The sequence below is a fragment of the Aotus nancymaae genome, unplaced genomic scaffold (genome assembly GCF_030222135.1).
Source record: "Aotus nancymaae isolate 86718 unplaced genomic scaffold, 86718_ANA_hifiasm-v0.15.2.pri h1tg000046l, whole genome shotgun sequence".
Taxonomy (NCBI): Eukaryota; Metazoa; Chordata; class Mammalia; order Primates; family Aotidae; genus Aotus; species Aotus nancymaae.
Window position 1 is genome coordinate 3,152,408 of NW_026988460.1, and position 23,129 is coordinate 3,175,536.

At 41.9% G+C, this 23,129-nt stretch overlaps 1 protein-coding gene across 1 annotated transcript; it reads left to right on the forward strand.

The window, feature by feature from the left end:
* Positions 1 to 1,747: 1,747 nt before the first annotated feature.
* On the forward strand, positions 1,748 to 22,166 carry ARL6IP5 (ADP ribosylation factor like GTPase 6 interacting protein 5). Its single transcript, XM_012473949.2, has 3 exons — positions 1,748 to 2,035; positions 17,868 to 18,085; positions 20,576 to 22,166. Exons 1-3 carry the CDS (start codon positions 1,860 to 1,862, stop codon positions 20,746 to 20,748), a joined length of 567 nt encoding a protein of 188 aa, XP_012329372.1. The 5' UTR covers positions 1,748 to 1,859; the 3' UTR covers positions 20,749 to 22,166.
* Positions 22,167 to 23,129: the final 963 nt, after the last annotated feature.

Here is a 23,129-nt window from a genome sequence, read left to right on the forward strand (position 1 = left end):
TTTTTTTAATACCCCATTGTGGTTTCCTAGAGCCTAAAAAGAACTTGAAATACCTGTTGGCATTGTACTGAATATTCTCAACGTTTCTCCTCCTATTATATCTACCCAGATATGACCACAACAATAAAATTGGAGCAAAGTAGAGAAAAGTCAGTAGATGCTTATAATGAAAGCATAGAAAACAAATCAGATTAAAGCACTATTAATAGCAGACATGAATCATGGGCTAGCCTATTATTAATGACAATACTAGTAACGTATAACTGTGAACATTTGTTATACACTAAGCACTTCCTATACATTCCTTCACTTATCCTCACCTTTGTGGCAGATGTTCCATTATCCCCACTTTACACATGAAGAAACTGATGCTAGGAGAGATCAGGTAATTTCTTCAAAGTCACCTGTCAGAGAGGAAGGAGCTGGGACTCTAATTTTGCTTTCTCTGACTTCACACCATCCCATTTTTCCAGAATTAAGAGAATGTGAGCATTCAGGAATATTTTCACATTTTAAGCTTTATTTAAAACGCAGCACATAAGATATATCTTAGCACTAATTCTTTGCAATCACCAAACTTTCTTAAACACCAGTAGTAGTAATTTCTTAGAGTCACTGTAAGCTCCTTAACTGCCTTATGAATCAACAAGGAAGATTAAATTATATTTTATAGACTTTGCATTAGTATATTTCATTACTTTCCAAGTTTTTGAAAATTAATTATCTGAGTAGAGTGAATTCAGTTTGTCTAAACCACTATGGGCTTAGAGAGACTGTTATCTCAGAATTCTTCATCTTAGAATTCTACCTATTACATTATACAATTAAACAAAATACTTTTTTCTCATGCATTATAACAATCAGCTCCTTAACTGAAAAAAGATGACCTTTTGAAAGCTTAGAAGAGAATTTACAATGAATACATCCCTTGCCAGTTCTTAGGGCTGGGATACCTTATCTATGAATATACTGCGGTCCCTCAGTGCAAGTTGTCACCAAATTTTTCAATAAAACTAATAAAACATTTGAAGTGGAATGCATATTCTGCTCACAAAACGCTAAATGTAGAACAACTATTTCACTGCAGACAACTGTTTGCTTTAAAATGTAAGCAACATGCCCAGTTCAGGGCTAAAGTGACCAGCGTGCCAACTTTATCACTTTATCAGAATGGCACAGCAGTCCAACAATTCAGCCTTGAGAGAATAGAGATGAAGAACAAAGAAGAGAAGTGAAAAAAACAAACCAGCCTTTCTGTTCTACATGACCTTCTTTCCCGTTTTGTCAATCTGATTTCACACATAGTGACTCATGGTGAAACAGAGAAAACATGGGAATTGCATTCAGATGTGCAGAGGTTAGTAAGAGGTAGTTTTCAAAAGCAGCTTGTTATCCAGTAACACTATAGTAGCCTTCCATTTCATTTCACTTAGAGTGGCATCTGCACAGCTGCCAAAATTTTTCTCTAAGTCAGAGAACACACTCCTAAGTTAAACCTTTAAAAAAGGTATTTCAAAGGAGGCAGCTGGTGTTCAGATTGTCAAAGAAGACACTGCCATCTCTCTTCAGAAAGGGGATTTCCGCTGTTTGCTTTCTGTCATTTCATCTCTATTCTGCACTCAGTCCCTTATCCTGTCTCGAGGTCCCTGTTTTCCTGTACCTAACCACTTATACAGCCAATCTAGAAGTAAAGAAGGGCAAACACGCCCGCCCGCTCCCAATGTCCTTTGCTCCGCTGCCTACCAACCGCAAAGCCGATCGAGACGAAGCGGCTGTCACCTCGTTGACTCAGCTCAGCTGATCGGTTGCCGCCGCCGCCGCCGCCAGATTCCGGAGGCGAAGAACGCAAAGCTAAGAACATGGACGTTAATATCGCCCCACTCCGCGCCTGGGACGATTTCTTCCCGGGCTCCGATCGCTTTGCCCGGCCGGACTTCAGGGACATTTCCAAATGGAACAACCGCGTGGTGAGCAACCTGCTCTATTACCAGACCAACTACCTGGTGGTGGCTGCCATGATGATTTCCGTCGTGGGGTAAGTGGGGTCTCCCCACCCGGGACACCGATTCGGGGCGAGCACGGAGGGGCCTCAGGTTGCAAGATCCCGGGATGTAGAAACGCTCTCTGACCACGCTCAGCGCCTGCCCTGACAATTCTGCAAGCGGCCAAGCCAGTGGAAACTTGTTCGCAGGGCGAGGCCTCAGTAACCTGGAGTCCCCTTTTCTGCGCCAAGGGCTGAGACTTGAGGGGGTCCCTAGGGAAAAGAGGAAGGGGAGGGAAATTTGCCAAGCAAGGAAGAAAAATGAGGGTTTGTTTGTTTTTGTTTTTTTTTGTCATCCTGTGCCAGGATCAGGCTCTTGCTGGGGAGATATTCGTAGCGCCCTTGTCTTTTAAAAATAAGAAGAAAGAGGAAAGTGGTGTAACCCTACCCTGGGGCTAGCTAGGGCGGCAGGGTGTGGACCCGGGGTAGTGCAGAAAGGGCAACCAAGGGGCGATGCACTTTGTTGGTTTCTCTGCCTCATGCCTGCCACACTGTACAGTAAAGCTGAGCTTGGGATCAAAAGGGTGGGTGTCTCCTGGTGGCGCATCTCCCATTGTAGGGTGAAGGCTGCCATGACTGGGAACGTGGCCCTCTGGTATTTTCTTCCAGCAGTGGCCAGGCCTGGTCACTTTCTCTGTCTTGACTTCCTAGCCTAGGGTTTCAATGTATCTGAAGGCCTTTTCAATACCTGATACTTACAAAGTATCCTTTCTTAAGATTGCACAAACACCTGCTTTCCTAGAAACCACCTTTCCTTGGAGTTCACCCTTTAAGAAATGCTTCTTTTGCTTATGCAGGATGGATGGTGATATTGTCAATCTTGCTGATTATCTCCTACACATCTTTAAAGAAAAAGCCACCCTCAGACTTTATAAAGGACTCACTTGCCCTTAAATGTCTGACATTTCTATTTCAGGGCAGAGGTAAAGGGAAGAAGGAGCAAGCTGGCTTGGGAAAAAAGGGAGAAATTTACACTTGAAGGGTGTGGGAAAGGGTGAACAGGGTGGCTTCTTCAGTCAGCTTGCTGCTAGTTGGCTTATACATTGAGCCACCTCTCTGTGCCTGGCCCCATGCCAAGCTCCAAGCACACCAAGATGAATCAGACTTGAATTCTGGCCCAGGGGCTCCTGGCAGTTGTTGAGAAGCTAAAGGAGCAAACACACAGCACAGAGGAGAGGGGGACTTCAGGGAGAGACTTCACAGTTTCCAAGTATGGTTCACAGCAGTCACCCCCATGCAGAGGTGGAAGCCCACATATGGGACTCTATAGACAATCGCACAGATCCTTCTTCCGCATTGCTTAAGGAATTGCATTCGGAATGGCTTGGTGTACAGAGGGCACAGGCTCTGAGTGAACTAGTGTGGCAGCCAACGTACAAATTAGTCAGGGCAGGGCGGGGCAGATCCGGGGCCGGAGGCAGCTGCTTCAGCTCTGTGCTTCAGGCTGCTTTCTGAAACACTAAAACATTTCTTTTCTCTTTTTTATTTTTTTGAGACTGAGACACCTCCTTCTGTTGCTCAGGCTGGAGTGCAGTGGTGCGATCACAACTCACTACAGCCACAACCTCCTGGGCTCAAGCAATCTACCTACCTCAGCCTCCCAAGTAGCTGGGACCAGAAGTGCGTGACACCACACCTGGTTATTATTTTTTTTTTTTTAAAGAGATGTGGGTCTCACTATGTTGCCTAGGCTGGTCTTGACTCCTGGGCTCAAACCATCTTCTCACCTTGGCCTCCCAAAGCACTGAGATTACAGGCAGGGGCCACCGAGCCTGGCCAAACATGTCTTTAAAACAAAATAAATAGTAAATAGGCTTGCATGAGTTATTTGGTTTTTGTTTGTTTCTTTTCTTTCTCTTTGCAAAGAAGTAGACAGGCATCTTATCTGGTGACCTAGTTATGGAGGTATTTTCTTAAGGTTAACTTAAAAAACTTAGATGTGGGGCAAAGTTTGACACAGACCAATTTAAAAAAAAAAGGTTATTTTCAGAGATGTGTGCTGCCAGACCAGGCGCAAGCTGAGGCAGCCTTGCTGCCTTTGGTGGAATCCATTTTTCACTGTGAAGGCCAGGGGCCAGCCCTTTGACTAAAAATAGCTCCGTCAGTATTGTGCCTTAGGCCACTAACTCAGGTAGTTTAGGGGTGTTGGCCCTCCTTAATTTGCTTTCAAATAAGACTTGTTGGTTGTCAATGAAATTTTTGAAGTGAAAAAGTGAAAAGTAGCCATGAAGTTTTAAAAACTTACCCTGATTTTTAAAAACTTACGAAAGATATAGGCTAGTAATAGAGGTTGATTTGAAAATTATGTGGATAGAATGTGAAATTTCCTTCATACTTCAGTAAAAGTTTGGCATATAACCTTCAACTGTTTTCTATACAACTATAAACAGTCAGTAGTTTTTTCTATAAATTGCTCTCCTTTCTTTCTTTATAATATAATAATGTAAATAAAGATGTATTGAGTGCTCTGTGTGTCAGGTACTTTGCAAAGTATTTTACCTGCATTATGTCATAGAATCCAATTTAAGAAACCCTGTTATTATTTTTGTCATTAAACCTGAGGCTCAGAGAGGTTAAATGATTTACCCAAAGTCACAAACTTAGGCTTGTGCTCTTAGCTACTATTCCATCTTCCAATGAGTCATGAGGAAGAAACCAAACATCTTCTGGGTTAGGGAGCTTCCTTGATTCCGGAACACTTCTCATTCTAAAAAGAACTATCCTCTTTCAGTGGTGCTAGTAGATGGGTAGGTCAAGGCAGTGCTGGAAGCTGTTCATCTGGGTCCTCCACGGGCTTCTCTCAGAATTTCTCAGGATGTCTTGGTAAAGTGTATGTGAAAATGTGACCTGGATAAAAGAGTGTTCAACAATAGTTCCATTCCCTGCTGGTGAGGAGGGCCTCAAGGGCACTGTTGGAGGGCTCTAGTCTCAGCTCTCCAATGTTGAAAACTGGCTTAGGTGAGGGTACAGAGGCCTGCTCTTCAAGATTTCAGAAAAGGAAAGGGAAGAATATAGAAAATATTGTCTAGATCCAAAAACACTGGAAAGAACTGCCCATACCAAGATGGAGATTAAGAGGGATTAGGATAGAGATAAATCTGTGTTTGAACTTCTGATCAGAAGAGACTGAATTATTTACAAAGAGTAGCAAGAATAGCAGGCTAGAAAACTTGTGTTTTGCTGGAAGCGTGTTTGGATCCTTTACATCAAGAAGGAAAAGTGTCTAAGATTGAAGTTGCGGTGGCTTACCTTCTGCATCCTTGATGTGAGACGTTTTGGCATTAAGATATTCTTTTCACATCACACACAATGGAAGTCTCCACCTTGATCTTCAAAGTGAAAAGCAAAGGCAATAACTTGCAATTTAAGTACTAAGCATGTGATACATTCTAGTTATGGATGAGAATTTCTATGTGCTTAATGGAATGCCAAATGATTTGAGCTGGAGAACTCTACTCAGTGTGTGAGCCATGGAACAGCAGCATCTTTTACCTGAGAGCTTGTCGAAAGTGAAGCAACTTAGGCCCCATTTCAGACCTACTGGGTTAGAATCTACATTTTAGCAAGAGTCTCAGATGATTCACAGGTACATTCAAATCTGAGAGGCACTGGATTGGTCTGGCTCAAAAGAAACACTGACAAAATTTAAATAAATATACCTATATGCCCAGGTGTCACCTTCAGTGACTCAAAATGTATAGTTCTTGGCAGGGTCCAGGCATCTGGTTTTTTTCTTTTTTTCTAACTTCCTAAGTGATTGTGATATACACGCCAGGGAGAAACATCGATCCTATTGAACCCCCTAACTTTCTGAAATATAAAACCTTGAGGTCACAGGCTAATTGGAACTAAAGCTACTAATACTAGGAAGTGAAATATTTTTTCCATTAAGCCATATTGCAAATTTTCTAAAGCTCTTGATTAACTAAATTCAACTGCATACACCTGACTCTTAGAACATTTGTAATACTATTGCTGTCTTATTCTAAAAAGTTCTTTTCCTGGTTGGGTGTGGTGGCTCACACCTGTAATCCCAACACTATGGGAGGCAGAGATGGAGGACTGCTTAAGAGCAGGAGTTTAAGACTAGCCTGGGTAACACAGTGAAACCCTGTCTGAAAAAAAAGTTATTTTCTGCCATTAAAACTCATATTTTCTGGTGTGCCCTCAGAATCACCAACCACACACAGAACTGGCAACATATAAAAATGCCTCTGCTGCTTCTCCAGCAAGAGAAGATGCATTTATTCTCATGTACATACATCTGTGCCTCTCCCTTAGACAGAACCATGTAGCTGCTAAAGGAATGAGCCCATGTTTTCTCAGTTAACTTAACTCCTCACCATGTGGCCTGATCGTTTGGCCTGTGGATGTGTTGCAGGAGGGTGGAACTGACAGCTGCCACTTTATGCTTTCAGTTACTCAAGATGGCAAGGAGTTTCTGGAAGCCTGGTAATTCTGTTTGAAAAGAGCATTAGTGTAATCTTTTCCAAATGAGTGTGGCTTGGTGGCTCTGTAATATGTTCTAGGCCTGTGGCTCCCAGCATCTGGTATTATGAAATGTTCGTATTGTTTGTACCTTTAAATGCTACAAGGATGAAGAACCAAGTTTCCAGTTGGTAGAGGAAAAAAAGAGTAAGGCAGCTGTGGGATGCTCTGGATCAGAATATATTAAAATGATTGCAGACAGAACAAATTGCAGTGTGTTTATACTGAAGCCTGTGGAAACGCTTTTGAGATTAGTCAGCTTCAACATCAGTTCTACAGCATTACTGTTATTTGTGTTGCTTCAGTCATTCAATCGACAAGGAATATGAATCACTTACCAACTTCTCAGACACTGCTAGGACATAGTGAAGAACAGGACAACTGTGATTCCTGCCATCGTGGAAAGGAAGCAAGACCACATTGAACACCTTAGAATTAATCTGTATACAAGTACAGCAAGTGTACAGAAATACACACCTACATAAACACATCCTTCTTAACCTGACTTACCTGATCTCCCCTGTACATTGTGACTCCAAATTCCAAAACTCTCAGGTGTTGGGAATAGGGGAGGCATTGAGTATGTAGACAGTGGAAAGGTTTATTAAATTTTACTTATTAACCCACAGCTCGGATCCTTCTACCCCGTTGAACAAACACTGAGCACCTATCATGTGCCAGAACTGTCTAGGCCCTGAGGATACAGTCAGTAGTACAGCTCCACTAGCCTTCACAAATCCTCCCAGAATCCTCCTGGCCTTCCCTGCCCATTTATTTGCACTTGAGGCGGGCGTCTGTCTTCCTCTGATGGCTTATGAGTTTCTTCTGAATATAGAACTTGAAGAGGTCTGTCAGCACACAGTAAAATTTTAATCTAAAAGTCAGGAATTTTAAGACCAGACTGGGCAAATGGTGAAACCCCATCCCTACCAAAAATACAAAGAAATTAGCCTGGCATGGTGGCATGCACCTGTGGTCCCAGCTACTCAGGAGGCTCAGGTGGGAGGATCTTTTGAGCCTGGGAGGTGGAGGTTGCAATGAGCCAAGATCACGCCACTGCACTACAGCCTGGGTGACAGAGTGAGACTCTGTGTAAATAAATAAATAAATAAAAATATTTAATAATAATTGGTTTTCATTAAATAATCTCTGACACTACACCTACACACACACACACACACACACACACACACACACACACACACGCACACACATTTTTTTAGAGACAGGGTTTTACTCTGTTGCCCAGGCTGGAGTGTGGTGGCACAGTCATGGCTTACTACAGCCTCTACCTCCCTGGGCTCAGGTCAACCTCTCACCTTAGCATCCTGAGTAGCTAGGACTATAGGCATGTGCCACCAGCCTGGCTAATTTTTGTATTTTTTTTTTTTGTAGAGAAGGGTTTTTGCCATGTTGCCCAGGCTGGTCTTGAACTCCTAGGCTCAAGCAATCCTCCTGCCTTGGCCTCCCAAAGTGCTGGGATGACAAGCGAGAGCTACACCTGACACACCTTTGACACTATTTATGTAACTTTGTTTATCTTAACTTCTCTTCTCCCCTCCCCGTCCGGCTTTTTTTTTCTTTTTTCAGTGTTTCCTGCCACTTTCAGCCTTTGGTTGGTAGTTTCTGTTTCCTTTCCCTAGGTAAGGATTTACAATGATTCTAGGTAAGATAAATGAGTATATTTTGGATTCCTGGCCCCCTGTCTTAGAGAGGAGAAGCTCTTACTCAGCTTAGGGACAGAGAGCTTTGTACAGGAAATCCAGTTCAAAAAGGTCAAGACCTGTTTTTGACCTACCCACTTAATATCTAATTAAGTGGCAACATTGGAAATTTATTATTATTATTTTGGACAAATGAATTCTATCCATATCGCTCAGCTTCAGAAAACTTAACCTTTAATACCATCCTCTGTCTCTTGAAATGAGCATGGCTTCCTGTTTCTGAGAATGCCTTCAAGCCCTGTAATTTTAGGCAAAACCTTCAAGCTAACAACTTCAGGTTTACAAGCATTCATCATTGATATATGTATGGTAGGATTTCCTGGCCCTCCCTCTCATTATGCAATTTGCTAAAGGAGACACCTGGAAGGCAGAAAGCCCTGCTTCTTCTAATCTGCTTCATGTCTCTTTGGTGCAGCTTCTCCTTGTCTCAGAGGAACAAAAAAGAAGGCAGAAATTGGGGGTTAGTGAGGCATAAATAGACAGGAAACTTGTGGGAAGGAAGTCTGTGTTACCGAGTTCGTTAGCACTTGTCCAGGCCCTGTCTTCTCTCCACAGCTCTGTAAGAATTTGCCATGTGACAGTTCTCAGTAGCTTTGTTTGTTTTGCTTTCTTAAGACATAGTCTGGCTCCATCACCCAAGCTGGAGGCCGTAGCAGGATCATGGCTCACTGCAACCTCCACTTCCCAGGTTCAAGTGATTCTCCTGCCTCAGCCTCCCGAGTAGCTGGAATTACAGGCACGTACCACCATGCCAGGCTAATTTTTGTATTCTTAGTAGATACAGGGTTTCAAGCCCTGTAGGCTTGGCCAGGCTGGTCTCGAACTCCTGGCCTCAACTGATCTGCCCACCTCAGCCTCCCAAAGTGCTGGGATTACAGTAGTGAGCTAGCCTCACTTTTTTTTTTTTTTTTTTTAAATTTACTAAAATCATTCAGGAAGAACAGATTGTAAATGAGTATTTTTCCACTTTTGTTCCCCTAAAATTATTGGTTGTAAGAGTAACCATAGGTTGCTAATTGTTGAAAGCAGTGATGAGTATACGTGAGGATTCATTATACATTCTCTCTACTTACGTATTGTTAGAAGTTCTCCATAATAAAAAGTTAAAAAGGATTTCATGAAGTCTAATCAGAGCTTTGTACACAACTATTATTTGAAGCTCCATCACTGTGGGAAGCGTCAGATTTATGGTTTGTAACCCAAGTCCAACCTGTTGTTTATTGAAAACAAAATAAGAAAATCTGGAGGTTCCTAAGGCTTGCCTTAGTGTGAACACTTTTTTTTTTTTTTTTTTTTTTTTGAGACGGCGTTTCGCTCTTGTTACCCAGGCTGGAGTGCAATGGCACGATCTCGGCTCACGGCAACCTCCACCTCCTGGGTTCAGGCAATTCTCCTGCCTCAGCCTCCTGAGTAGCTGGGATTATAGGCACGCACCACCGTGCCCAGCTAATTTTTTGTATTTTTAGTAGAGACGAGGTTTCACCGTGTTGACCAGGATGGTCTTGATCTCTTGACCTCGTGATCCACCCGCCTCGGCCTCCCAAAGTGCTGGGATTACAGGCGTGAGCCACCGCGCCCGGCCCGTGTGAACACTTTTAGCATACCAACTGCTGAAAAGACAATGGCTGGTTTGGATGCGAGTGTTTAGTTTGTGCCAAATTACACAGGACAGTAAATATTTCGGAAATGGCAAGAATGCAATAAATCCTCTAGGTCTTCCTAATTTAGTTGGTGAGGAAAATCTCACTATGACCTTTCCGTGACAAAAGAGACAGGATCCCGTTCAGTTTTACCTACTGTGCAGTCTCCTTTACTCCATGATCCTTAGGCCCAGGAGACACTGGTCTCATTTACTCAAGACTGATTTGTGTCCAAAGCCCACATTTATACCTGTAGTCAAAAATAGTTCTTCATTCTGAGAGGCCGAGCCGGGTAGATCACTTGACGTCAGGAGTTCAAGACCAGCCTGGCCAATATGGTGAAACTCTATCTCTCCTAAAAATACAAAAATTAGCTGGGTGTGGTGGTGCATGTCTGTAATCCCAGCTACTGGGGAGGCTGAGGCATGAAAATCGCTTGAACCTGGGAGGCAGTGGTTGCAGTGAGCTGAGATGGCACCACTGCACTCCAGCCTGGGCAACAGAGCGAGACTCTCTCTCAAAACAAAAAAAGTACTTGCGAGGACAGAAGCCATGTTGAGAAACCAAAACAGTCACAGAAGTCTGTGGAATTACCTGAGGACTCAGAAAGCAAGAGGAGCCCGCAGGGAAGGCTTTGCAGGGGTGTGAATCTCCTTCCATCCCATTCCTGCTGTCCTTCTTGGCCCCCCAGCAGCAAAGCTTACAAAGGTTCCTCCTTCCAGCAAGCCAAAGTGCCCTTCTGCTTCATTCTATCATTTCATAATAATTGTCCCTTACATGTGTGTAGGAATTCAGATGATTTTTCCTCACTTTTGCCTTTTCATTTGTCTCTTTCATCACAGCTCTGTGAAGGAATTATTTCCCCAAGTAATATTGAGTATACAGTGAGACTAACGCTGTATACTCAATACTCTGTGATGAGATGCTAAACCTTTTAACAGTGGTTTATCCAAGATACATCTCAGGTCACTTAACTTACGGCCATAGAAAGTTGCTGAATGTATTTAAATAACGTGAAAATGTGCTAGATTCTTATTTACCTTTTTTTTTCCTTTCAACAAATATTTATAAAATACCTACTCTGTGCCAGGTACTGTGCTAGGCGCTGGGGAAAAAATATCATAGTCCCTGTTCTCATGGACTGTAATCTTTAGTAGGGACTAGAGACATTCATCCAATACACATGTAAATAAATATGAAACTGCCATGGGGATAGTGCTTTTTTTGAGACTCCATCTCAAAAAAACAAAAACAAAAACAAAAAAAATGCATGCTAGCTGGACGCAGTGGCTCATGCCTGTAATCCCAGCACTTTGGGAGGCCAAGGCAGGAGGAATACTTGAGCCAGGAATTTGAGACTACCCCGGGCAACATGGTGAGATCTCATCTCTACAAAAAAAAAAAAAAAAATTTAAAATTAGCCAGGCATGCTGACACTTACCTGTAGTTTCAGCTACTTGGGAGGCTGAGGAAGGGCACTTGACTGGAAGGTAGAGGCTGCAGTGAGCTATGACCATGCCATCACACTCCAGCTGGAATGACAGAGCAAGAACCTTTTTTGAAAAAAGAAAAGAAAAGAAAAGGCATATGGAGCTGTGCTCTGGTCAGAGAGACCGAGGAAAGGCTGACTGAGCTGTGACCTGAAGGAGGGTAGAGTGAGGTCTGTGCACAAACTATCCTCTTGCCTGATTCACCCCGTCCTGAGATGGCCAAAAGGCAAGGTGAGTTCTAGGGTAGATAGAAACCCTGAGTGGATGGAGGTGGAATCAGGAGATGGTGTGGCAAAGCTGACAGGTAGGACAGTTGCTAGCCCTGAGAGTTCCTTCATGCTAATTACTAAGGCACCTCTTCCTGTCCTAGCAGATGCCGCCTAAGCCAAATTTTTGCCTTGTGTCGTGGAGTGCGTGACCTGGATTCCAGGCCCACTTACCCCCTCAGCCAGGCACCAACTCCACAACTATAACTATATCCAGCGGCCCTGGCTGCAGAAGCAGGCAGGGGCCAGATCCTGCAAGACCTTGTAGAATGTGTAAAGAATTCTGTTTTTAGTCTAAGAACAATGAGAAGCAAGAAAATGGTTGGGCGGGTTCCTATTTGCAGAGATCCCGCTGGTTAAGGGACACAGAGAAACATCACCAATTTAGAGAAGTCCACTGTGAGTAAATTGTTCCCCACTTTTCGGTGAGTCAGTCTTTGTCGGGAACCACACTGCAAAAATAGATTTTTCGGTTAGAAAAATTGGAACTTAGTGCAAAGCTGCCTGCACTTCTCAGGAAATATTGTACTGCCTCTTTGGTGGTTCTTTTTGGCCTTGCAGCATGACAGGAGTCACCAAGTGTGCCCTTGAGTTGATCTAGGGATTTCTGTTAAGGCAAACTTTTATTACCAACTTTGCAATTGGTAGTTTTGGACAAATGTCTTAACTTGCATATTCCTTAGCTTGCTTATGTGTAAAGTGAGGTGGGTTAGCAAGATCCTTCCTAGCTCTAAAATTTTGTGAGATTTTTTTTTCCCCTTTCAACAACTTGTGGTAAAACTATACAGATAGCTACTGAATCACGTTGGCAAGTTTAGGACCTGTATCCACACCCACTAATAGCCACCTTGTTTCAGAGAGAATTTAGATTGTAGAGGGATTTCCCAGGATGATCCTTGGTTATAGGGTTACTCAGAATGTGGGGGAAGTCCCTAAAGCTGGTTAACAATACAGAATAAGTTCTACTGTGAGTTGCTGCCACAACTGGCACCCTTGTTTTCATGTTTGTCCCCTGGATCCCTTTGGATGTGTTTCTTCCCTTCTCTGGGCCTCAGTTTCGTTATCTGTATAATTGGACTAGACTGAGTCATCTTTGAAGACTGCTACAAAATTTCTGTGATGGGATTCTAAACCTTTTGACAACCATAAATGACTACCCTAGAATGTGTAACTATTATAGGAAACTATTTATTAGTTATTTATTGGAATGGGGTAATACATGTTCATTTTTTAAATATATAAACATATGCATTAAATATTTTTAATCTCACAGCGGAAAAACATTATGATTTTCCTGTTGCAAAACTAGGTCCTGTTTCTACCTATATCCATGTGACAGAAAATCACATGTTCTGCTTTTCTCCTCTCTCCTCTCTCTCTCTCTCTTCTCTGTCTCTTGTTGTTGTTTTTTTTTTTTCTTTTGAAACAGTCTTGCTCTGTCTCCCAGGCTGGAGTGCAGTGGCACAATCTCAGCTCACTGCAACCTCTGCCTCTTGGGTTCAAATGATTCTTGTGTATCAGCCTCCCGAATAGCTGGGATTACAGGCATGGACCACCACGCTCAGCTAGTTTTCATATTTTTGGTAGAGATGAGGTTTCGTCATGTTGGCCAGGCTGGTCTCGAACTCCTGGCCTCAGGTGATCTGCCCACCTCAGCCTCCCAAAATGCTGGATTACAGGTGTGAGCCACCAGGCCTGGCCCTCTTTTTCACTCAAGGACTACCAGTAAGTGAAACTCCACCCAGCAGAGCCCAGAACCAGTTGTCTACATGAAAGATGAGTGGCATATTAATGGAAAGTTTTGATCTAAAAGTTTTTGGGGTTTGTTGTGATTGGTGTGATTAACAGCCCAACTGTTTTTAAAGCATCTCAAGCAAGAACTGGTTTCCAAATTTCTGAGGATTTCTGTTAATCTCTAGAGTGTGTGTGTGTCTGTCTATTTTGCTCCAAGTGCAGGTAAGTGCCAGAGCATTGGAGTGGTATGCATTTTATCAGAACATAGAAAAAAATCACTTCTGCTCAGAGTAACTTTGTTAGTGTTCTTTCCAGCTTGGAAACGTGGTTACTTTCTAATTATAGACTGTTGCTGGGGAGGTTGTGAACTAAAACCAGTGCTATAGGACTCCAAGCTCTGTTCTGTTCCCTTGAACATGAGCAACAGGAACAGGTGAAAAGCAAATTTGGAATTGAGTTAGCCCTGGATTTTTCATTGTTCTTTTTCCTGGACTTTATTTATGCACTCAACCTAAATATCTATTTTACTTGTCTAGAGGAAAGTAGAAAAAGCTTGACATGAATTGTATTATATGCTTCACTTCATGATTTTAATAAGTATTTTAGAATGAACTGAGTAGGAGCCCTCTGATGCTTTGCTGCCAGCCAGCCCTCTCCTATTTGCAGAGTATGCAAAGGAATTTCCTTAAATTTCAATCCTCCATTTGAGTTATTTGTGTTGATTGATTTGATCTTTTCTTTCTTTTTCCTTTTTTTTTTTTTTTTTTGATGGAGTCTCACTCTGTCACCCAGGCTGGAGTGCAGTGGCGCAATCTTGGCTCACTGCAGCCTCTGCCTCCTGGGTTCAAGCGAGTCTCCTGCCTCAGCCTCCTGAGTAGCTGAGATTACAGGCACACGCCACTATGCCCAGCTAATTTTTCTATTTTTAGTATAGACAGGGTTTCACCATGTTGGCTAGGATGGTCTCAATCTCCTGACCTGGTGATCTGCCCACCTCAGCCTCTCAAAGTGGTAGAATTACAGGCGTAAGCCACAGTGCCCAGCAATCTTTGCTTTTCTTTACGGCTCAGAAGAAACATTTGGGTAGGTTATAAGTCAAAGTCAAGGCTTTGTAAAAGGGTTTGTTACATTCAGAAGCCTTTCCCCAGTTTCATTTGTTCATTTTTAAATGTTCTTTAATTCATCAAGGAATACATGGAATACATCAATACACCAAGGAATTCATCAAGGAATATATTTATTTTCATATTTTTTTCAAATACAAGGAATACATTTGAAAAAAATATGAAAATAAAAATAAGCAAATGGAAATAAACTCCTCATCCTACTGTAATGTAGTATTTGGTATAATTTCCCAATTTCTCTAAGTATCTTTTTCTTTTTGATTGAGACAGGATCTCACTCTGTTACCCAAGCTAGAGTGTCGTGGCACAGTCACAGCTCACTGCACCCTGACCTCCTGAGCTCAGGATCCTCCCACCTCACCTTCCCAAGTAGTGGGTATTACAGGTGTGCACCACCACACCTGGCTAATTTTTGTGGGGTTCTGTTTTTGGTAGAGATGGGGTTTCACCATGTTGCCTAGGATGGTCTCAAACTCCTGGGCTCAAGCAATCCACCTGCCACCTCAGCTTCCCAAAGTGCTGGGATTACAGATGTAAGCTACTACACTGGCCTAGAATCTTTTGTGGTGCTGGGATTAGATGTATTAATCTATAAGAGTTTTAAGTCCTCTTCATTCACTCTCCACTTACTACAACCTGCTGAAGGGAATTGTAGTTTAAAAAAAAAAAAATTATCAAATTCTTTCTTTCCTCAGGCATATAAGGAAATTTTTGTCTTTCCCAGACCAATTCTGGGGTTATCTCCAAAGATAGGGAATAATCCAGATAAAATAAAATAGAAAGGAAAGTGAAGAGAGGCCAAGTAGACTCAGATAACAGAACCAAGAGGGAGGGGAAGAGGGCAGACAGAATGGCACGTGTGCTGGGTATTGGGGAAGCTTGGGATACTGGGGTGGTACAGACTGGCACAAGAGGATCTGAAGGGTGAGCAGAAAACCAGGGTTTGGATTGGAGAAGGAACAGCTTCACTGTGGCTCATGAATTGAAATTCCTTTAATGTTGTCGGAGAGATGGGACAAGTAGAGATGGACTTCTGTGGTCGGCCTGTGCCAAGTGGGGGTTGTGGGTTGGAGAGCAGCTGCTTTTATATTTTTATATTTCCTTTTTTATATTTTTATTTCTGGTTATGAAATAATATACTAATTATAGAAATTTCAACTTTTTTTTTTTTGGAGACAGAGTCTCACTCTGTCACCCAGGCTGGAGTGCAGTGGCAGAATCTTGGCTCACTGCAACCTCCACTTCCCAGGTTCAAGTGATTCTCCTGCTTGAGCCTCCCAAGTAACTGGGATTACAGGTACCCACCACCATACTCGGCTAATTTTTGCATTTTTAGTAGAGGTGGGGTTTCACCATGTTGGCCAGCTGGTCTTGAACTCTTAACCTCAGATGATCCACCTGCCTAGGCCTTTCAAAGTGCTAGGATTATTCAGGCATGAGCCACCACGCCTGGTATAAATTTCTTCTCCATAATGTGTTTCCTCTATTATCAATAGTAGTGTAATTGCTATCACATAATAAAGACCTTTGTTATATAAGAATGAACCTGGAACTGTGTGCTTGAAAATCTGCACTGATAACTCATCTCCTAATGATACTTTGGGCATTTTGAAAGACTTATAATGAACTCTCTATGTGAGGAGTCATAAACTCAAATGCAGGCAGGTTATGTAAGAGAGCGATTCAGGCCAGCTATTAGAAAAACAATGATTAGGCTGGGTACAGTGGTTCATGCCTATAATCCTAGCACTTTGGGAGGCCAAGGTGGGCAGAACACTTGAGGCCAGGAGTTCAAGACCAGCCTGGCCAACATGGCAAAACCCCATCTCTATTAAAATACAAAAAATTAGCCAGGCGTGGTGGCATACACCTGTAATCCCAGCTACTCAGGAGGGTGAGGCATGAGAATTGCTCGAACCTAGGAGACAGAGGTTGTGGTTAGCCAAGATCATGCCAATGCACTCCAGCCTGGGTGACGGAGCAAGATTATGTCTCAAAGAAAAAAAAAAAAGAAAAACGATGATTAGTAGCCCCTCACTTTGGGCCTCTGTGTCCATGATGCAGTAGAGAGCGTTGCGGACTGGGGCTCAATGAAGAGCATTGATTCTGTCTGAATGAAAAGGCATTCAAGCCAGCTGTTGACATGTGGGAAAGTGGGCCTAACACTGTTAGATTTTCTTGTTTTAGGAGAATAAGAAATCCCAAGTTTTATGGACTTTTTAACACATGAGTTTAAAGTAAAAGTTTATAAAAACACTGTACAGGCCAGACAAAAGTGTGATTATAGACTGGATCTGGCCCATGGAGGCCATTATGTGGCTTGCAGTCTACATTCATCCATTATGAACTTCTATGAGGATTTAAATAAATCCTTAACACAACCTGCTGTGTACTAGAGCCCAGGATGTGTGGAAGCTAAACACAGTCCCTTCAGGAGTTTTAGTTTTCAAAACTGTGGGCCTCTAATGAGATATGGACTACTTTGAAGGGAAATGCCTGGGTGTGATCTCAGGTCCACCTTTTTTTTTTTTGAGACAAAGTCTCACTCTGTCACCTAGGCGGGAGTGCAGTGGTGCAATCTTGGCTCACTGCAGCCTCAACCTCCCAAGTTCAAGCAATCCTCCCACCTCAGCCTTCTGAGCAGCTGGGAGTATAGGTATGTGTCACCACACTTGGCCAATGTTTGTATTTTTGTAGAGATGGGATTTTGCCATGTTGCCTGGGTTGGTCTTGAACTCGTGGGCTCAGGTGATCCTCCCACCTTGGCCTCCCAAAGTGCTGGGATTACAGGTGTTAGCTACCATTCCTGGCCTTCCCCACCATTTTCTTACCTCTGTGCCTTAGTTTTTTTTTCCTTCCTTCTTTTTCTTCCTTCTTTCTTCCTTTTTTGGTGGAGTCTTGCTCTGTCGCCCATGCTGGAGTGCAATGGTGCCATCTCGGCTCGTTGCAACCTCCCCCTCCTGGGTTCAAGTGATTCTCCTGCCTCAGCCTCCTGAGTAGCTGGGACTATAGGCATGCGCCACCACATCTGGCTAATTTTTGTATTTTTAGTAGAGACAGAGTTTCACCATGTTGGCCAGGCTGGTCTCGAACTCCTGACCTGGTGATCCACCCGCCTCGGCCTCCCAAAATGCTGGGATTACAGGCATGAGCCACCATGCCTGGCCGCCTTAGTTTCTTTATTTGAGAAATGAACTAATAGTATCTCCTTCATAAGGTTATGAGAAATTAAATGAGATAATTTAGAGAAAGTATTAGTAAATTCTCAGTAATTGTTTTTATTCGTCTTTCTCGTCCTTCTCCTTTTGCTGCTTCTGTTGCTGAACTAGTCACCCCTTATTTTTTCTTCCCGTATTTCAGGTTTCTGAGTCCCTTCAACATGATCCTGGGAGGAATCGTGGTGGTTCTGGTGTTCACAGGGTTTGTGTGGGCAGCCCACAATAAAGACGTCCTTCGCCGGATGAAGAAGCGCTACCCCACGACGTTCGTTATGGTGGTCATGCTGGCGAGCTATTTCCTTATATCCATGTTTGGAGGAGTCATGGTCTTTGTGTTTGGCATCACTTTTCCTTTGCTGTGTAAGTGAACCTGAGTTTTCTTTTTCTTACATCATAAAAAAATTAATAGCAATTATCCAATGGGAATTCCAAAACCTATTATTTTTTTTTTTTTGAGATAGAGTCTTACTCTGTTGCCCAAGCTGGAGTGCAGTGGCCCAATATCAGCTCACTGCAACCTCTGCCTCCCAGGTTCAAGTGATTCTCCTGCCTCAGCCTCCCAAGTAGCTGGGACTACAGGTGTGAGCCACTGTATGCCACCACACCTGGCTAATTTTTGTATTTTGAGTAGAGTCAAGGCCTTGTAGTTCATTAATTCCACAAATATTTGTTGGGATGTGTCTTACATTTTTTTTTCCTTTTTTTGAGATGGGGTCTACTCTATCACCCATGCTACAGTGTGATCTCGGCTTACTGCAATCTCCGCCTCCTGGGCTCAAGTGAGCCTCCCACCTCAGCCTCCTGAGTAGCTGGGACCACAGGTGCACACTCAGCTAACTTTATGTATTTTTGGTAGAGATGGGTTTCACCATGTTGCCCAGGCTGATCCTGAACTCCCAAGCTCGAGTGATCCAGCTGCCTTGGACTCCCCAGGTGCTGGGATTACAGGCGTGAGCCAATGCACCCAGCCGTGTCATACATTCTTATGGGGACACAACAGTAAATAGAACAGAGACAAATCCCAGGTCATACAGCAGGGATGTGGTATAACCTGCACTAGACCCCAGATTTGTATAATTCTAGAGTCTATTCTCAATCTTTAAGTGCCATTTCTATTGTCCTGACACAGGAATTAATGTATTTATTATTTGAAAGTAAACTATTCTCTACTTGCTCAGGAGATCATAACTAGTGTTAAGAGTTTGGTAAGTCTATAGAAACAATTGGCCCAAAATGTAGATACTAAATACTCAGATTCTGGTTAAGAGATCTAGACATTCTCTAAGTTTTACATGCATTATTTACTAAGACTCCAAACACTTGAAGCCTAAAATACAGAAGAAATAAAATCCCAGCCTAATCAGCAGAAATCTGATTAAAATTTTAGTGTATGAAGTGACAGGCACATCCCTTTAACTTTCAGTAACATTTTACATGTGCATTCATACCATTAAATGAAATTAATTGCTTGTTTAGGGCTTTGTTAGATTAAGCCCAGAATATTCATGGATGCATCCCACACCATATTGGATAAAATATTTAAACCAACAAATTCAGACTTTTTGAAATTTTCTTCAGGTTTTCTGAAGGTGCTATAGGCTTAGTATTTCAATGATGCTATTTAATCAAACAGCTTGCTAATTTCAACACCGTTCCGTATCAGAGTCTGTGACAGGCCAGTGTAATGAAATGTATCAGAGGTAGACAGTCAAGAGTCCTGATTTCTATTCTTAGACTGCTGGAAACCAGATTTGGACCAGTCATCCTAAATGGGCTGTAGTTCATTCATCTCTAAAATAAGGAGATTAGATAAGTGATTCCCAAACTGATAATTGTGAAGATCATCCAGGATACTTTTTTAAAATATAAATTTCCCAGCCATATCTTTTGTGGATCAACAGTGGTGCCCAAGAATGTTATATTTTTAGAAAGCTCCTCAACTATTTCTGATAGACAGTCTAGGTTGATATCCTCCAGATGAATCCACATCAGTGTTTTTCAAAATGAAGGTCCAAGATCCACGTACATCAGAATCATCCAGAGTGATTATTAAAATAATGAATTTCTGGAGCCTTCCCTCAGTTGTAACAGTCTGAATTTGGGGTGGTGGAGATGATGAAATTGCAGGCTCTCCAGGTGATCTGAATGCACATGGAAGTTGTAAAACCACTGGTATAGATCACATATGGAGAGAGGATTACCTGTTTAAAATACAGATTCCCAGGCCTGTCTCTTTAAGGCTCAAGTTGAGGAGGTCCAGGAAAGGGAACAGGGAATCTGTGGTAAAATAATCAAACAAGTTTGGGGAACAGTGGGCCACATAAACTCTATAAAACCCTTAGACTTTTAAATCTAGAATTCTATACCCAACACTTGGGGAAAAGCTTCTGGGAGGCACTTTAAAAGTGCACTTCACTCACATGCTCCTGCAGGGAACAAGATACAGATAATTCCTGAATTGAGCAAGAGTTCTTTTCTGGAAAGCCTCCGGTAAGTTGATTTTCATGTAGGATGGAATCACATTGCTTCACTTTGAATTTCAGGGCATTTAGGTAACATCTTCAAGGTGATGATGGTGTCAGTGTGTGAAGGAAAGGGTGTGGCTTCCAGATTATGGTCATTCCTGTTGAATACAGCATTTTCCTTCAATGAGGCAAAAAACTATGTTTGACTTGATGACAAGCTTTATATAAAGTCCAAGGAGCCATTTGAAAGCTTGGATCAATTAGAGAAGCAGACTGGACGGTAAACTCAGGCAGTTGACTGAAAATGTGGAGAGAGGGAGTGTAATATTGATGTGGTAAAAGAGAGTTGTTGCTTTGGGGTTAACCAGGTGTCACTTCTCTGCAGTGATGTTTATCCATGCATCGTTGAGACTTCGGAACTTCAAGAACAAACTGGAGAATAAAATGGAAGGAATAGGTTTGAAGAGGACACCGATGGGCATTGTCCTGGATGCTCTAGAACAGCAGGAAGAAAACGTCAACAAATTCACTGACTATATCAACAAAATGAAGGAATAAACATAACTTACCTGAGATAGGGTTGCAGCAGAAATTGAGTTGCAGTTTGCCCTTGTCCAGACCTACTTTCTGCTTGTATTTTTGAAATAGGAGGTGCACGTACCACCCAATTATCTATGGGAGCATGCATGTGTAGGCCGAACTATTATCAGCTCTGATGTTTCAGAGGGGAGGCCTCAGAGACGGAAAGAAAACCACCACCCTCCTATTGTGTCTGAAATTTCATTGTGTTTATGAAATCTAATGGGAAATAGATCACACTATTTCTTTAAGGGAATAAAAAAATAAAAGAATTATGGCTTTACAGCAACAATACTGTTACCGGAATAAAAAATCATTGCAAAGTATCAAGACAATACGAGTAAATGAAAAGGCTGTTAAAGTAGATGACATCACATGTTAGCCTGTTTCTTATCCCCTAGAATTTTAAGTGTGGAATATAAATTAGTTTTTATTCTTCTTCTTTAAAAATCAGATGATCTCTATCACTTTGCCCTGTTTGATGTGCAGTGGAAACTGGTTAAACCAGTTGTTTATACTTTGTTTACACATATAAAAATAGCTGTCTAGGATATTTTGTTACATTTTTGTAAATTTTTGAAATGGTAGTAATATGTTTTCACCAGCAGGTATTTGTTGCAAACTTAATGTCACTTTCCTTAAGATGGTTACAGCTCTGTAACCTGTATTATTCTGGACAGACCTGTTAAAAAACAGACAAAAAAATAAAACAAACTTGATTTCTGTTTACCTTGCACATTTTTTGTTGTTACAATGAAAAAACAAAAAAGGTCCAAGATAATGTTTCCCATTTTTTTTTTATTGTTTAGTTTTTAACTGGAACATTTAGAAAGAAGGAAATGAATGTGCATTTTATTAATTCCTTAGGGGTATGAGGAGGACAACAATGGCTGATCATTTGAAATTTGAAAAACATCTTTCGATGACCAAGCAAAAAGACTTTAAAAAGTGGTAATGCAAATGGAATGCAGCTTCTGCAGCTCATAAAAATTTTAGATGGCAATTGTCACAACCATATGCTTTTATAGCTAGACATTAGAATTACGATAGCATGAGTTTATACATTCTATTACTTTTTGTCCGTTCCTGTTTTTATAAATAGGTTATAAAAAATGTTTTGCCTGCCAATTGAATGATTTCATAGATGAAGTGGAAACATTTAGGTTTCCGTAGCATTAAATTGTGAAGTCAACTGGAGTGGTACTTACTGAAGAAACTCTTTGTATGTCCTAGAATAAGAAGCAGTGATATGCTCCTTCTAATCTTTCTTGCATTTTAAATTCTCAGCCAACCTATAGCCATCATCTTTAGCACAGTGATATCACCATGACTTTACAGACATGGTCCAGCATCTGTACCCTTACCCAAATATGAAGAATAAAATTGATTAAAAAAGGTTTTTTTTGGTGAGACTTTATTTAACACACATCTGTCTTAAATATCTGAGACACTTGGCGACGACCCTATAAACAGTGAAGACGTACTATATAGCAAACACTTTAGCTGTTTCAAATACTGTTTAGTAAAGCTTGAATACTTTAAACTTACAGCCAGAATAAAACAATTCTAGTGGGGTCCTATTTTTAAACCTGACATGAGTTTTATATACGTTAGCCCCTTTCATTTTCTACAAGGTGAATTCTGATGACGAAATATATGTATACAGAGAAACTAATAAAAAAAAAAAAGATACTCATAATTACTAATGGCCAGTGGTCAATTCTGGAAGGGTAATAGAAAAATGTAACATATAAATGTGGTAAATTATGATTACATTTGAAAAACAGTTAAAATCTGCAACTAAGATCTTTAGGGTCAGGTGGTAGATAAAGCATACTGTGAACTGTTTTCACCTCTTTTGGCAAAATCTGTGTATTGAGGCCATAAGCTATGACATTGGATCATCTTTTCTTTTTGTATATCTAAGATAAAAACCCTCTTTCAGCCGGGCGCGGTGGCTCAAGCCTGTAATCCCAGCACTTTGGGAGGCTGAGGCGGGTGGATCACGAGGTCAAGAGATCGAGACCATCCTGGTCGACATGGTGAAACCCCGTCTCTACTAATACAAAAAATTAGCTGGGCACGGTGGCGCGTGCCTGTGATCCCAGCTACTCAGGAGGCTGAGGCAGGAGAATTGCCTGAACCCAGGAGGCGGAGGTTGCGGTGAGCCGAGATCGCGCCATTGCACTCCAGCCTGGGTATCAAGAGCGAAACTCCGTCTCAAAAAAAAACCCTCTTTCAGCACTTTTTGAAATTCCTGACTTTATTAATACTGTGGCTATACAAACAAATGCATAGGGGCTTTCTAGAATTTTTTTTTTTTTTTTTTTTTTTGAGCCAGGGTTTTGCTCTTGTTGCAC

What these genes read in the sequence shown, in the direction of transcription:
- ARL6IP5 (XM_012473949.2), top strand. Translation starts at nt 1,860, where the DNA reads ATGGACGTTAATATCGCCCCACTCCGCGCCTGGGACGATTTCTTCCCG. An exon ending in ATGATGATTTCCGTCGTGGG is followed by an intron (nt 2,036 to 17,867) that starts GTAAGTGGGGTC and finishes CCCGTATTTCAG; the next exon opens with GTTTCTGAGTCCCTTCAACA. An exon ending in CATCACTTTTCCTTTGCTGT is followed by an intron (nt 18,086 to 20,575) that starts GTAAGTGAACCT and finishes ACTTCTCTGCAG; the next exon opens with TGATGTTTATCCATGCATCG.